This window comes from Hydra vulgaris, chromosome 12 (assembly GCF_038396675.1).
Source record: "Hydra vulgaris chromosome 12, alternate assembly HydraT2T_AEP".
Classification (NCBI taxonomy): Eukaryota; Metazoa; Cnidaria; class Hydrozoa; order Anthoathecata; family Hydridae; genus Hydra; species Hydra vulgaris.
The window spans coordinates 19,701,670-19,717,314 of NC_088931.1; the positions used below are offsets into that span (position 1 = coordinate 19,701,670).

A 15,645-nucleotide genomic window follows, 5' to 3' on the forward strand; every position below is an offset into this window, starting at 1 on the left:
TCTTTTTTGTTTAATGACTATATTCGTGTATTTTATTTTATATTTAAGTTTATTTTATATTTATTGAAAATTAGAAAAACCAACATAAAAAATTTAAAAAAAAACCCTATTAAAAAAAAATTGGCCTAACTGCCTATCAAGAAAAGGAAAGAATCCAGAAATGGAGGACTAAGCTAAGGCAACAATATTAATACTTTACATAAACTGCCTATCAAGAAAAGGAAAGAATCCAGAAATGGATGGCTAACCTAAGGCAACTATATTAATACTTTACACTAACTGCCTATCAAGAAAAGGAAAGAATCCAGAAATGGAGGGCTAACCTTAGGCCACATGACAGTTTACAGATGGAGTGCAAAGTCCTATGGCTTACCTTCTCGTTGGTGCACTTCGTTAAATAGGTTAGACAAGTAAAAAATGTCTAATTTATGAACAGAATAGCCAAGGCAATATTTTTATAATTCTGTTTTATATGGGTAATTGAGAACAATGCCAAGTAAGTAATAATAAAGTACATATGCCGCTTTGATGACGAATTAACAAAATATGGTCGGCGATATTTTTTTGCAACCTTCCCCCCCCCCTCCTTTGCTAGCCCGGGGGAGGGGTTTACAAAAAAATATCGCCGACTATATTTTGGCAACTCGAAAAAAAACAGGCAACACCTACAAAAAATCCTGCATCCGCCCCTGACATTAATAATAACAATATAATAGAATAAAAATAATAATAACAGAAATAATGTTAATAGTGATAGTAATAGTATTTTAAAAGTAGTAAAATTAATATCATTAACAATAGTAATAAATAATAATAAAAGAGATAGAAAAAAAAGATAAAAGTCAAAAATATTACCTGTTTCTTTTTAGTAAGAAGGGGAATAAACTAGTTTTAAAGGTTGAAAATAAATTTTTGTTTGAAAATAAAGGTTTTTCCAAGCTTTAATGCTTTGATATTTTATTGATTTATATCCACAATTATTAAAGCATTGTTTTGAAACAAAAAAAAGGTTTAAACTGCTATTGGATCAAAAATGATAAAAAGTGTTTGTACTTTTGGCAAAGAAGTTAATAAAAGTTTTTGTGTTGGTGGTTTCAGACAAATTGGCAGTTTAAGAGCTGAATTTAGTTAAGAAATAAAATAAGTTACGAAAAGCACATTAGGAATGAATTATGATTCTGGAAATAAATTTTTGTTAAGTTTACAAATATTTATAAAGATATAAATAATGGTTGCAAAATGGCTGACTGATTTGAAAAGGAATCTAGGAAATTGCAAAGTAGTTAAGATAAGCATAAATAAAATTATTTAAAAATTCTTAATAATTAAAATTCTAAAAAATTTATTTTATTATTTGTTATTTATAAAAATAACAAAATGCCCATATATGACATGTCATTACAGTCATTACATATCACCAACTTTAGAAAACATCTGATGGAATAACAAGTTCAAATTAACTGTTTTAAATGTTATATGGAATAACAAGTCCAAAGTAACTGCCAATAATAATTCCGATATCTACAAACTAAATGCATAAAAACTTTGCAATAATATCAGACTAAAAAGGTAAGAGAATCACTCAAAATCTATTACACCTCAACATAATAGGATAGAAAACATGTTCTGGTATTTCTCAAACATGATAATTGCATAGAAATATCCACAAACAGTTGGAGACCTCTATTTAAGAAAAGAGTTAAAAAAGAAAAATACTAATTTTCATTTTCACATTGCTATGTAATCATTAATCGTTTTTGATATCTTCTTTGACATTTTATGTAACATTTGTAATGGTTTTTGATATCTTCTTTGATATTTTATGTAACATTTGTAATGGTTTTTGATATCTTCTTTGACATTTTATGTAACATTTGTAATGGTTTTCTGTAATTGTTATTATATTGTTATTGATGATGATTTTACAAAACAGATCAAAAACAAAAACAAAAAACTTTGTGTGTACACATTTGTTGTTTTTTAACTATAAAAACATCTAAAACAAGTCATGGATAGTAAGCATATATATATATATATATATATATATATATATATATATATATATATATATATATATATATATATATATATATATATATATATAATATATATATATATATATATATATATATTTATATACGTGCTTACTTTTTTTTTGAAAATTTCTCTTGTCACAAAAGCTTGTTCTATTTAGTAAAAAAAAACACTGGTTTTAAAAAATTTAAATAAAAGATATTTTAGGGTCCTAATTGGCCCTGAATATTTAAAAAGGTCCCTAATATAATCTGAAAAAAAATTCTTCAAAAGTATGCCAACCTGATACTTAAAAGAAGCAAAATTTTATAAAGATTTAAAAAATAGAAATTGTTGAATAGAATAGCTGAATATGGTTTTGAATAAAGTTGATACTTTTCACAGCTTTGAATGTCATCCTTCAACTTTATACAATAGAGTTTTGGTAAAAAAAAATTTCAAAATTTTCTTATATTCTTTTCTTTCTCCATTTTATAAAAATTATTCTACGACTATTTATCATTATACAAACATTTTTTAATCCATTTATATTATTTGTATTAAATTTGTATAAAAAGGTTAAAAAAAAAACAACAACGTACAACAGTTGCAATACAAGGAATAAGGTTAAAAAGATATGTGCCAGAATAATCATGAATTGCATAGTTAGAAGTAAACTGCCACAGCTGCTCTGGCTGCATGTAAGTTGCTTCTGTATTGATTAATAGTAAAGAAAATATCATCTTTGGATGATGCAATAATCTCACGTTGGATTTTAGAAGTCCTTAAACCAATATAAAGACATAAAACTAAATTTCATTTTTCAGAATTCGGATTTTGAGTAAACCTAGTCAATAAAAAAACTATATGAAAACTTTACTTAAAAATACCTTTTGTTTGAAGAATAAATAATCCATTAAATAAAGCTTTTGTTTTAAAAGTAACTTGCAACCGCTTATCAGACTCTCTAATTGATACCTTTTTCAAGTACAAATTTCCTTTAAAATTTTTAAAATTTTTAACACCATTTTCTGACATTATTGCTGTTTCATATTGTGCTTTGATATGAAAAAAAGTTTGGTGTTGAAACTCAATCCAACCATCTTCACCAGAATGATGCAAGTATGAAACATAAAATGGCAAAATAATATATAGAACAGCTTGACTTTTAATTTGATCATTTGTAGAAATGCTACCTTCACATTCGTTAATAAGCTCACTCATATCATAATGACTTTCAAATTTCCACAAACATAAATCAAGATCCAGGTTTTGATAAAACCTGAGTAAGAAAAAGGGAAAAAAACTGTAAATGTATTTTCTTAAATATCAAAATGAAATAAGCTTTAAGCATCCACTAATAAATAATACAATTATTGATATGTAATTATTATCATTTTTTTATTGAAAATAAAACTTTAAATGTAATTAACTATTACTTGTATAATTATTACTTTTAACTCAAGTATCCTTTTTATCATTTTATATAACAAAATTATAAGTATTACTATTTGTAATATTTATACTTATATTTTACTTTTATTTTAATCAAAAAACACAAAAGTTAAAAAAAAGCTCTCACAAGCAATTCTGTTAAATTTTTCTAAAATGTAATTGGGTTTTGGGGGCCCAACTTAAGTCTGAATTTCCCAATATGACTCTAAATGCCGAAAACACTTTAGAAAATTACAAAAGTATATTACAAAAAAACTTTCAGACAATTAATAAGTCTGACAATTATTGGATTAATATGTAATAACCTATTTAGACTTAAGTGATTACTTCTACTCAGAAAAAACCTTAAATATACTCATAATTGGTATAATAAACCATACCTAACTGTATCTCTTCCTCTTACATCTGAATCAAACTCATAAGGATAAATCTGAGTAAATGAGTCAGAATCCCTTTTATTAAAACCAAACAAAGTTTGTATCTCATCAGCATTAAGTAGATTTGAGCACTTGTATAAAGCTGTTCGTATCCTATCTGGACTCAAAGACAATTTTGGGTTACTAAGCTCTTTTGTTGATATTAAAGGTAACAAGCCATCAATATGGGGTATCAGCACACTTAATTTGATTAAATTGGAATGTGTTGTGTTTGGCAAACTTATGTATGAAACCTTATGCAAAAAAAAAAAAAAAAATTAAATGAATAAACAAATTTATATTAAAACTCATTTTCAAAAATAGTTACAACAAACTTTACTTGGGCTGAAAAAGATTTTGAATCTATTTGACTTTCTTTTGTTGACATGCATAATCCATTTTTTGCATCTATTGTGACTGGCATACTTGCACTAGTGGCACCTGGTAAATTTTGATTAGTAAAGGCTTGTGCAATGCATCTAACCTGCGATCCTCCAGAGAAATATATGCTAAATGTCATTAAAAAATATATAAATAATATATAAATATAAATATGAAACTATAATCAAACATCATTAAGTAAACTATACTTAAATAGTTTATAACAATAAGCAACTTATAAAACACTTTGTTTAAAAGCAACCAAAATAATTCTATCAAATGAGTTATGAGAACAGACTTTAATATTAGATTCATTAGAAAAAAAAAGTTCTTGTGGAGACCTAATACAAGCATACAGAATAGTGTGTGGTTGTGATCAAATTTCTAAAACCAATAACTTATATCAATGATAAACATTGAAATAAAGACACTTAGACATAAAAAATAACAACCCTTAACTATAGTTTTGCGAAAGAAAATATTCTACAAACTTTTGAAACATAACTTTTTATAAACCAAGTAACAATTGGAATAGTTTAAATTATGAAACTGTTAATGCAAAAAACGAATAACTCTTTCAAAACTGACAAAAGATAAAAGAAATTTTTAACTGCTATAAAAAGAATATCTTTTGAGATTACAGTGTAATTTCTACAAATTTCAAAGTTTTTATTTAATAATACTTGCCTATCAAGAGTAATTTTGTAAGGATTAGTAAAAAACAAGCTCATTGTGATATCTTTAAACAGTAAATTATTTGATGAAGAAATTTGCCATTTATATTTAGTTAAACTGTTATTGATAGCAGCACAAAGATTTTTTGTAGCTTTGTATATTGGAAACTTTGGGTTGCATGCCTAAATAATATGAATGACTATTTTAGCTAAATTAATATATATATATATATATATATATATATATATATATATATATATATATATATATATATATATATATATATATACACACACACATGTATATAAATATATATATGTATATATATATATATATATATATATATATATATATATATATATATATATATATATTATATATATTTATATACATATACACACATGTATATGTGTATAAATATATATATATGTATATATATATATATATATATATATATATATATATATATATATATATATATATATACACACACATGTATATGTATATATATACATATATATGTATATATATACATCTGTGTATATATTTATATATATATATATATATATATATGTATATATATATATATATATATATATATATATATATATATATGTATATACATATATATATACATATATATATATACATACATACATATATATATATATATATATATATATATATATATATCTAGATATATATATATATCTATAGTTTGTTGTCTTTTGGAAGAGCGAAAGGAAAAAAGTGATTCTTACGCCAACACATACGCCACTTTTAATTACTTTTGACTTTCGTCCAACATTTGCGTGTTGGACGAAAGTAAAAACCATTAACTTAATTACAAATAAATCGTTTTTTAAAAAAACCACAAAAACGCAAATTTAATTGACCAGAATGTTTTTAAAAACATTATGAATGTTTTTAACAATATAAACAATATTTTTATTTTTTTTAATAAAAGGTTTTTATTTTTTGTTTTTTTAATAAAATGTTTTTATTTTTATTTTTTTTACTGTAAATCATGAGCGGAGTGTTGCTACATCAACTATCTTATAGCCTGACTCGCAAGGGAGTGCTGCTACATTGACTGACAAATAGCCTGACTCGCAAGGGAGTGCTACTACATCGACTGACAAATAGCCTGATCCGCAAGGGAGTGCTGCTACATCTACTATCTTTTAGCCTGACCCGCAAGGGAGTGCTGCTACATCTACTATCTTTTAGCCTGACCCGCAAGGGAGTGCTGCTACATCGACTGAGGGTTTGGCAGTCTATCAATTAATAAAAAAAAATAATTCCGGTCTTGCATTTTAATTTTTACTTTTTGTCAACAAAATATGGAAAAACTTTTGGACAACATATAAGGGTTCTATATATATATATATATATATATATATATATATATATATATATATATATATATATATATATATATATATATATATATATATATATATATATATATATATATATATATATATATATATATATATATATATATAGATCTATAGTTTGTTGTCTTTGGGAAGAGCGGAAGGAAAAAAGTGATTCTTACGCACTTTACGTCACATACGTCACTTTTAATTACTTTTGACTTTCGTCTAACATTTGCGTGTTGGACGAAAGTAAAAACCATTAATTTAATTACAAATAAATCGTTTTTAAAAAAAACCACAAAAACGCAAATTTAATTGACCAGAATGTTTTAAAAACATTCTGAATGTTTTTAACAATATTAACAATGTTTTTATTTTTATTTTTTTTAATAAAATGTTTTTATTTTTAATTTTTTAATAATGTGTTTTTATTTTTATTTTTTTTTACTGTAAATCATGCGCGGAGTGTTGCTACATCGATTATCTTATAGCCTGACTCGCAAGGGAGTGCTGCTACATCGACTGACAAATAGTCTGAATCGCAAGGAAGTGCTGCTACATCGACTGACAAATAGCCTGACCCGCAAGGGAGTGCTGCTACATCTACTATCTTTTAGCCTGACCCGCGAGGGAGTGTTGCTACATCGACTGAGGGTTTGGTTGGGGCAGGCAGTCTCTAAATTAATAAAAAAAAATAATTCCGGTCTTGCATTTTAATTTTTACTTTTTGTCAACAAAATATGGAAAAAACTTTAGGACAACATCTACGGGTTGTATATATATATATATATATATATATATATATATATATATATATATATATATATATATATATATATATATATACACTTATATGTTGTCTGAAAGTTTTCTTCCATATTTTGTTGACAAAAAGTAAAAGTTAAAATGCAAGACCGGATTTTTTTTTTTTATTAATTGATAGACTGCCTGCCCCAACCAAACCCTCAGAGATGTAGCAGCACTCCCTTGCGAGTCAGGCTATAAGATAGTCGATGTAGCAGCACTCCCTAGCAAATCAGGCTATAAGATAGTCGATGTAGCAGCACTCCGTGCATGATTTACAGTAAAAAAATAAAAATAAAAACATTTTATTTCAAAAAACAAAAATAAAAACATTTTAATAAAAACAATAAAAATAAAAACATTGTTTATATTGTTAAAAACATTGTCTGGTCAATTAAATTTGCGTTTTTGTGGCTTTTTTAAAAAACGAATAATTTGTAATTAAATTAATGGTTTTTACTTTCTGACAACACGCAAATGTTGGACAAAAGTCAAAAGTAATTAAAAGTGACGCATGTGTTGGCGTAAGAATCACTTTTTTCCTTCCGCTCTTCCCAAAGAAAACAAACTATATATATATATATATATATATATTTATATATATATATATATATATATATATATATATATATATATATATATATATATGTATATATATATATATATATATATATATATATATATATATATATATATATATATATATATATATATATATATATATATATATATATATATATATATATATATATATATATATATATATATACAGCGGTGGCCAAAAATTAAAGACCACTCTTTTTTTTTTCAAAATTTATTTTTAACCTAAGTATAATTTTATTTTGGAAAAAGGTATCAAAAAAAGAAAAACATTTTTAGAAAGAATTTTTATTGTATTTTATATTTATCATAAAAGAATTTATAATTTTTTTACAAAATAATGTTAAAAAATTAAAAAACTGACTAGTAAAAAATATAAATGGGAAAAAATATTGGACAAAATTTCAAGACCAGTTTCAAAAATATTTCAAAAAGCAATAAAAAAATAATTTAGAAACGTGTTGTTCCTCCATTTGTTTTCAAGCACTCTTGTACTCGTTCTGGCATTGAATTCATTAAAGTTTTGATTACTTCATCAGGCACATTTTTCAAATGATGAGAGATAGAAGATTTCAAATCTTCCAAATTGTAAAGTTGTTCTTTACCAAGCTTGTGATCAAGCCACGACCATAAATTCTCTATTGGATTCAAGTCTGGACTATTGGCAGGCCATGGAAGCACTTGAATTTTATTAGAATTGAACCAATCGCTAACAACATTCGCTTTATGACACGGCGCATTATCTTGCTGGAAAATAAATCCATCTTGCAACTGCCATAAATCAATGCTAGGAATAAGTGAGTTTTCCAAAATTTCATTGTACCTTTCTTTGTTGAGTCTACCATCGAATAAATGAAAAACGCCAACTCCACAGGCACTCATACAGGCCCAAATGCCTATTGAACCACTGCCTTGTTTTGTTCGTTTCAAAATGCATGATTCATCAAACCATTCGCTTGGAAGTCTACGCAACATTACCCTACCTTTTCTATTGTCTACCTCAACGTTCATTTCACCACTAAAGACCACACGGCTCCACTGATCTGTTGACCAATTTTTATGTAGTTTGCACCACTCTTTCCTGGCAAATTTTTGTTTTTTATTTAAGCGTGGTTTTTTTGCAGCAGCACGCCATAAATAATTTAAATTGTGGAGGACCCTTCACACAGTTCTCGGGCTTGCTTTCAGACCATTTGACAGTGTCCATTTCGTAGACAAGTCTGTAGATGATGCTTGTCTGTTTTCTTTCATTAATCTCACTAACGAGCGAACATCACGGTCATTTGAAATTTTATTGCGTCCAGTCCTATGACAATCATTAATTGACCGGGTCTCTTTGTATCGTTAAATTACGTTAATAATGCAAGAGTGAGACCTTCCAAGCTTTTCTGCTATTTGTCTGATGCTATAGCTTTTTTCTTTTAATACAAGAGCCGCGTATCTGTCTTTTTCTTCGATCTTTGCACGCATTTTTGCAATATTTTTATATCCTTATTGCAATTCAAAAAATAAATGTTTATTTGATATCGAAACTCAGGTTTCGACATTTTATTTTATAGCCAACGTAATAAGCAATTAAGACAGTTAAAATAAATAATGGATTATTATTTTTAATAAGTGCAAAATAAAGATTTGAAAGTGGTCGTTAAATTTTGTCTAATTTATTTAAAGAAGATTTATAAGTACTCATTAGTTTTTTAATAAGTTAAACGCTATTTAATTAGAATTAGATTAAAAAAATTATACCACTTTAATCCGTATGTTTTAATTAACAAGATATTAAAAAAAAAATTTAATATGTCAACTAGAATCTTCTTAATTTTAATTTAAAGATTAAGAAACCAACTAAAAAATGAGTGGTCTTTAATTTTTGGCCACCGCTGTATATATATATATATATATATATATATATATATATATATATATATATATATCAGACAAATTAATAATGGTTAAGTTGTTTGATATCTGGTTACACAAACAAAAGAATATAGTTACCGTTATACAAATTAATGGATAACCATTGATTGGCTGAATTTTTGCATTGGCAACATTGTCATAATCATTTAACGAGACTACAACAGGGTTTGATGGAAACAGAACAACTTGGTCTCTTGGCTTTTCAATATAAATGACAGTTCTAGCATTACCTAATGAAGATAGTTTTTGACTTTCAATATACAGATGCAATGAAAATGCTGTTCGTAAGGTGAACTGGTCATCATAGAGGATTAAAACTGACACTTCCATTTTTGTAACGTTTGGTGAAAATTCTAACAACTTAAAGAGTAAATGCTAATGATCAAAAAGCACTAATAAAAAAATTTGAATAAAAAAGTTAGTCTTTTGTCTTCAATATAGTATTGAAGACAAAAGGTGAAACTAATTTTAAAATCAACTCTCATAACAAAAAACCATCATTAAAAATTTTTTTTACAAATAATTTTACTTTTGTGAATGGCTCATAATTTTGACCAGATTTTGCAGAACCATCCTTTGTAAACACAGTCACTAACTCAGGTAATGAAACATCACCTGTGCGATGGATTGAGATGGTTACAGAAGTTTTATCATCATTTGAAAATGGTTCTTTAACATGATAACGATTTTGTTTAAATTCAATAATAGACTCTAAATTAAAATTAAAAAAATTAAAAAAAATAAATAAATAAAATAGTAAAAACTCTAAATAAAAATGATATGGGTTTGCAATGTCTTTAGATTTTATCAAAACACTGCTAGTATTTATCTATTTATATTATCAAAACACTGCTAGTATTTATTTATAATCATATTTTTTGTAATTTTCAAATATTATCATGATTTTTATTGATATTGTTGTTGCTATTATTATTACAATTATTATTGTTATTATATTTTTATTATCATAATCATTATTTTTATCATTACCATTATTATTATTGCATTACTACTATTGTTATAAATTTAATATAAAGATATAATGAAAATACTGTTTGTTATTACAATCACACCACCAACAATGAAAAGTTAGTTTGGTAACAAGATTTTGTCTTCTCTTTGTTACAGCCATGTAAATATTTGTTTTTTTATTGAAAGGAGGAAATTTTCTTTAAAACAATATATGTACAAACATACTAGTATATACATATATACTATGCATATTTGTTAACTATGATAAAGAAATAAATTAAATAAAAAGAAACATCAAAGTTTCTCAACTGACTATCATTGTCTTTGATTTCAACAATACTTCTATGATTTCTCCCAATTAAAAACCTAGCTGATTTGTTGCCATCAACATTTTCTCCATGCGTACTAAGAAAAACTTCAAAATTTTTATTTGATTCATAAACAGTATCGTCAAAAATTTCAACCTAAAATAAAAAAACGTTACAAAATATTTAACACAGTATAATATTTAATCACACAATTTATTTAAAAAATATTTACAGCAACATGCATACCAAACATATTTTTATAAAATCTCCTTTCTTAAACAATATTAATGAGCTGTCAGCATTTCTACGTTCTTTGAAGTCTTTGCCAGCTTTAGCAGTACCTTCTCTAGTATAGCAACGCACAAGAGATTCATGTTGCAAGTCTCCAGACTTTAAAATGCTGAGAGAAACATTGCGGCAATTTTCATCAACATTATGCTGAGAATTTTCAAAATAAATGATTGGCTCTATATTAAAACAACAGTAATAAATTTAAAAAAATAATCATAGCCATTTATGGATTAACATAATTAAATATTTCAAGTTATATTTGAATTTAAAGAATATGGAAACCTACTATCAGATTCAGAATCATCTATGGTAATAGTAGCATTTGAAGGATGAGCAATTCTTCCACCTTTAGCTTCTTTTAAGATCACCAAAAATGTTTCTTTTCCTTCTAATAAAGGGTAATCAGCATCATCATAAATTTGAACTGTTACAAAAACTTGATTCTGATATGGCTCAAATAAATATGTGGTTGCAATAGGTAAATAGTCAACATTGGCTAAAAATTAAAAAACAATTTACTATAGCAGTAAATATTATTAAAACTTATATTTAAAAACCTGCTCCACAATTATTATACTTTAATACAATTATAAAATAAATCTAAATACAGTTTAAGTTCCATACCTCCCAAAGTTAGGATTAAAACTTAAGAAAAGTTTAAATCTTATAATGTCAAAATAACTTATACTGTCTTACTTACACCTAAACAACCATCATAAGCAACAATAAGTCCAAAATAATAGCCAATAAGTAATCCCAGCATCTACACATTCACATGCTAATGTAGCAGTATTTATATATGAAAAAAAATTCTTTAGTGCTATTCTTTTATCAAATTTTTTCATTTATTTATAAAGCCAATTTTTAATATATAATTTGACATAATAACCAATAATAAAAATAATAATAATAAAAATAATAATGATAAACAAATATAATGACTAAGAAAAAAATGAGGTTAGAAATTTTTAATTTAATCAAGTTGGAATTACATTTAGCAGAAAGAGGCGTATCTTCAACAGTGACTATTGAAATATAAGACTTCATAGATAAATCAGTGCCACTTCTTAGAATTGAAAATGTGATATTGTTTTCTTCTTCAGAAACAACATAAAATTGTGAGCTCATAAAAAAATAAGGCTCTAGATAAAAACATAAAGAAAAAAGATAAAAATATTTCATAGTTGCAAATAAAAGATAAAAACAAATAATACATTAAAAAAAATGTTTTTAAATGTAAACTAAATTTTACATTTAAATATAATAATATTGACATTACACAATTTTAATATTGAAGTCAAAATGCAAATTTATACCATCCATTGGATCTTTCAGTATTAAAACTTTAGTTTCAGAAGCAAAACCAATCTTTCCACCATAATATGCATTAAGCTTAACAATAAAAGTCTCTTCATCTTCATACAAACTATCATCAATGATTTTAACTAAGCAGTCTTGCTGATACTCACTCTAACATTCATTTATATATTTTTAATTTATTACTTTATTATATAATTTTAATATATAAAGTTAAATTAAATATGGTTTTGTAATCAAAACCAAAAGTTCAATTTTAAAAAAGAAAACCTTTTTAAAGTCAATGATGTTTCGTGGATCTGAAGTCATTCTTGAAATAAAGTCTTGTCCTGATAAAACAGAAACGCCATTTGTACCAAGTGCTGAAACTAGAAAAATGGAAACATTATTTTATTTTTTTGAAAATTTCAATGTATTTATTTACAAAAAATATACTAATTTTAAACCAGAAACTGTTTCACAAATGATTCTTGTCAAATCATTCAAATCACCAAATCGTTTTAAAGGTATATGCAAAACTCCAATAGATTCTTCAACTGAGATAAAATTTTCTGCAACTTCAACCCTTGGCTCTAAATATAGTTAATATTGTTTCTACAATTAAATTTATATGATTTTTTTATGATTTTAATGACTATATATATTACAATAAATAAAATATACTATTTTAACTGTTAGGCTCAAAAAACAACCTAATTATGAAAAATTGATTTTAAGGGGATTTTTGAACAAGGTAAGTATGTGCATTCTTGCATAGTTATATTATGGTTTTTTGATACTATATAGTTCTAAATCTAATACTGAAAAACAAGTCGGGAACAGAATAAACTTTTTTTTTCTTTTCTTTAATAAAAAGTCTGCCCAAACCAAAACCCTTAGTTGATGTATGTACACTCTGTTGTGCCTTGGCTATATTAGTTTATGCATATACACTTCACATAAAAATAAAAATAAAGAAAATAAAAAAGTAAAAAAAAATGAATAAAAAAAAAAAAAACTCTTTTAAGAAATATAAAACATTAGTTATTAATATATTTAGTAACAGACCACAAATTTATTTAAATTTATGAACTTAAACCTAAGAACAGGTGATACAAGAGAAACAACAAATAATTTAACATTATAAAATTGACGAACAATTTAACATTAACTTATAATATATATACAATAATTATTCATGAATTTTATTAATAAAGGTGACCAATTTTCATTTTAATTTGGCATTTTTTCATTTTAAGTTGGCAATGTTCATTTTAATAAGGGCAATTTTCATTTTAACTTGGCATGAAAATTTTATCAGCCAAACAAATTTTAAAAATTTATTAAGCTGAATAAAGATGTTCATTCTGAACCTTAGCAAATAAACACAGAGGCTGCAAATGAACCTCAAAAAAAATTCAAAGTATTATTTTTGAGCTTCATTCATGTGTGAACTGTTGGTGAACTGTTGATGATGGCAAAGTTCCAAATTGGATAGATAAACAAACTATAATCTTTTCGCTGCATGTTCCAATGGTCAATTCAAGCGCAATACCTGTGCAGTGGCACCTCGAAATGCACCCCAAAAGGAAAAAATATTTATGTCATTGGTAAAATGAGTGTGGATGGCATTTTTTTACAACAAACAATAATTAATTTTCTTAAAGAAATAAATAATTAATTTTCAAAAGAAAAAGTTTTCCAAAAAGTGTTTTTACATGTAGTTTTTCATAATTTGAAATTTGTTTTGCATATTTTTATTTTATTTATAATTACTTCTTCATAAATTGATTTTTATTTGTTTTGCGAGGTGTAAGTTTTGCAAGGCTGTCTTCTCCATTAAGCCAGTGCTTTCGTGCTCAAGTCTTTTCACGCTCGCCCACACACCCGCAAAAACTTTGGCGACGCATAAAAAACCGCTTACCAAAAAACTAAAAGGGTTTTGTTTTAAATTGGAACAAAACTGTTTATTTGTGCAACTTTTATGAAAAATGACTTTTTTTTACATTTTTTTTAAAATTATTTATCTAGTATTTATTCGAAACATTCTGTTCGCTATTTTTATTTAAATATTAGAAAATAATTATTTTTTTTAAACCGCGCAGGCTTATTTAAAAAAGACCATCCTGCCAGCGTTTTTTTGTGCGTTGGCATTAAATTTCAAATGGAGAATACTGGCAAGGTGTTACTTTTGCGTGCCAAACTTAAATAAAAATTGGCCAATTTAAAAATTAAAATGAAAAAATGTCAAATTATAGTGAAAAGTGCCAAATTGAAATGAAAAAATGTCAAAATAAATTGAAAATTGACCAACTTAAACACAAAAAGGTGTAGTTAAATCTTTAACATAAAAAAAGGCTGTCAGTTCAACTTCTATTTATACTGGCAATCAAAAAAATGATATTTTTATGATAAAGTTTCAGCACAAGAGTGTGATGAAACAAACATACAATATGCAAGAGCAATTTATGCAACAGCCAGCTCTTTTACCATGTTAGAAAATGGATTCTGGACTAACTTTTTATAAAAGATTCAACCTGGTTGATCACCTCCCAAGTGTTATGCCCTGAGTTATCTTTTAGACACAGTATACAACCAAGTAAACAAATTCAAACAAGATTTAACATCCAGTCAGAAACATTTGTTCTGATGACAGATGGTTGGTGTTGTGTAAGTAATGTTTCATAAATAGCTTGTGTAAGCTATTCTAACTCCAATATACATCAAAAGTATCCATCCAAAATAAAATTTCCACACTGGACAATACATACTCAGTCAAATTGTTGAGATTCTTGAAGATGAAAATATTACATCAAAAATGAGAAAAAAAAGCATCTAACATGGTGGCAGGTTAGATATTAATAGCAAATGAATGATTGGATTTCAACATATAGCTGTTTTTTTCATGGCCTAAATTTATTAGCTTGTGATTTAAGAACAACATAATTTTGGAAACACTAAAATAAAATAAAAAGTTAGTCAAGTTTTTCAAAAGTTGAGCATTGCATAGCCTAACATGATGACCATCTTGATACTTGCGGTAACAAGATAATCACCCCAGTTTTTTTTTACAGCGTTTTTTTTACATTTTATTTATAATTCAACTCCCTGACTCATTGGAACTGAGAGAAA

The 15,645-nt window shown here is 25.7% G+C and overlaps 1 protein-coding gene across 3 annotated transcripts in view; it reads right to left on the reverse strand.

The window, feature by feature from the left end:
* LOC100208519 (FRAS1-related extracellular matrix protein 2) overlaps positions 1 to 15,645 on the reverse strand; it is a 37,015-nt gene that overhangs the window by 8,464 nt on the left and 12,906 nt on the right. For all 3 annotated transcript variants that reach the window (XR_010642264.1, XM_065812470.1, XM_065812471.1), the window contains exons 5-18: positions 12,981 to 13,106; positions 12,805 to 12,902; positions 12,534 to 12,687; positions 12,210 to 12,359; positions 11,504 to 11,713; positions 11,173 to 11,393; positions 10,932 to 11,082; positions 10,176 to 10,357; positions 9,725 to 10,006; positions 4,953 to 5,122; positions 4,225 to 4,393; positions 3,849 to 4,138; positions 2,904 to 3,295; positions 2,616 to 2,797 (exon numbers count right to left, since the gene is read on the reverse strand). Coding sequence is in view for 2 of the 3 variants with exons in the window: in XM_065812470.1 (XP_065668542.1) it covers positions 2,616 to 2,797; positions 2,904 to 3,295; positions 3,849 to 4,138; positions 4,225 to 4,393; positions 4,953 to 5,122; positions 9,725 to 10,006; positions 10,176 to 10,357; positions 10,932 to 11,082; positions 11,173 to 11,393; positions 11,504 to 11,713; positions 12,210 to 12,359; positions 12,534 to 12,687; positions 12,805 to 12,902; positions 12,981 to 13,106 (2,777 nt within the window). In the remaining variant the exon portion in view is untranslated. The remainder of the gene's footprint in view (positions 1 to 2,615; positions 2,798 to 2,903; positions 3,296 to 3,848; positions 4,139 to 4,224; positions 4,394 to 4,952; positions 5,123 to 9,724; positions 10,007 to 10,175; positions 10,358 to 10,931; positions 11,083 to 11,172; positions 11,394 to 11,503; positions 11,714 to 12,209; positions 12,360 to 12,533; positions 12,688 to 12,804; positions 12,903 to 12,980; positions 13,107 to 15,645) is intronic.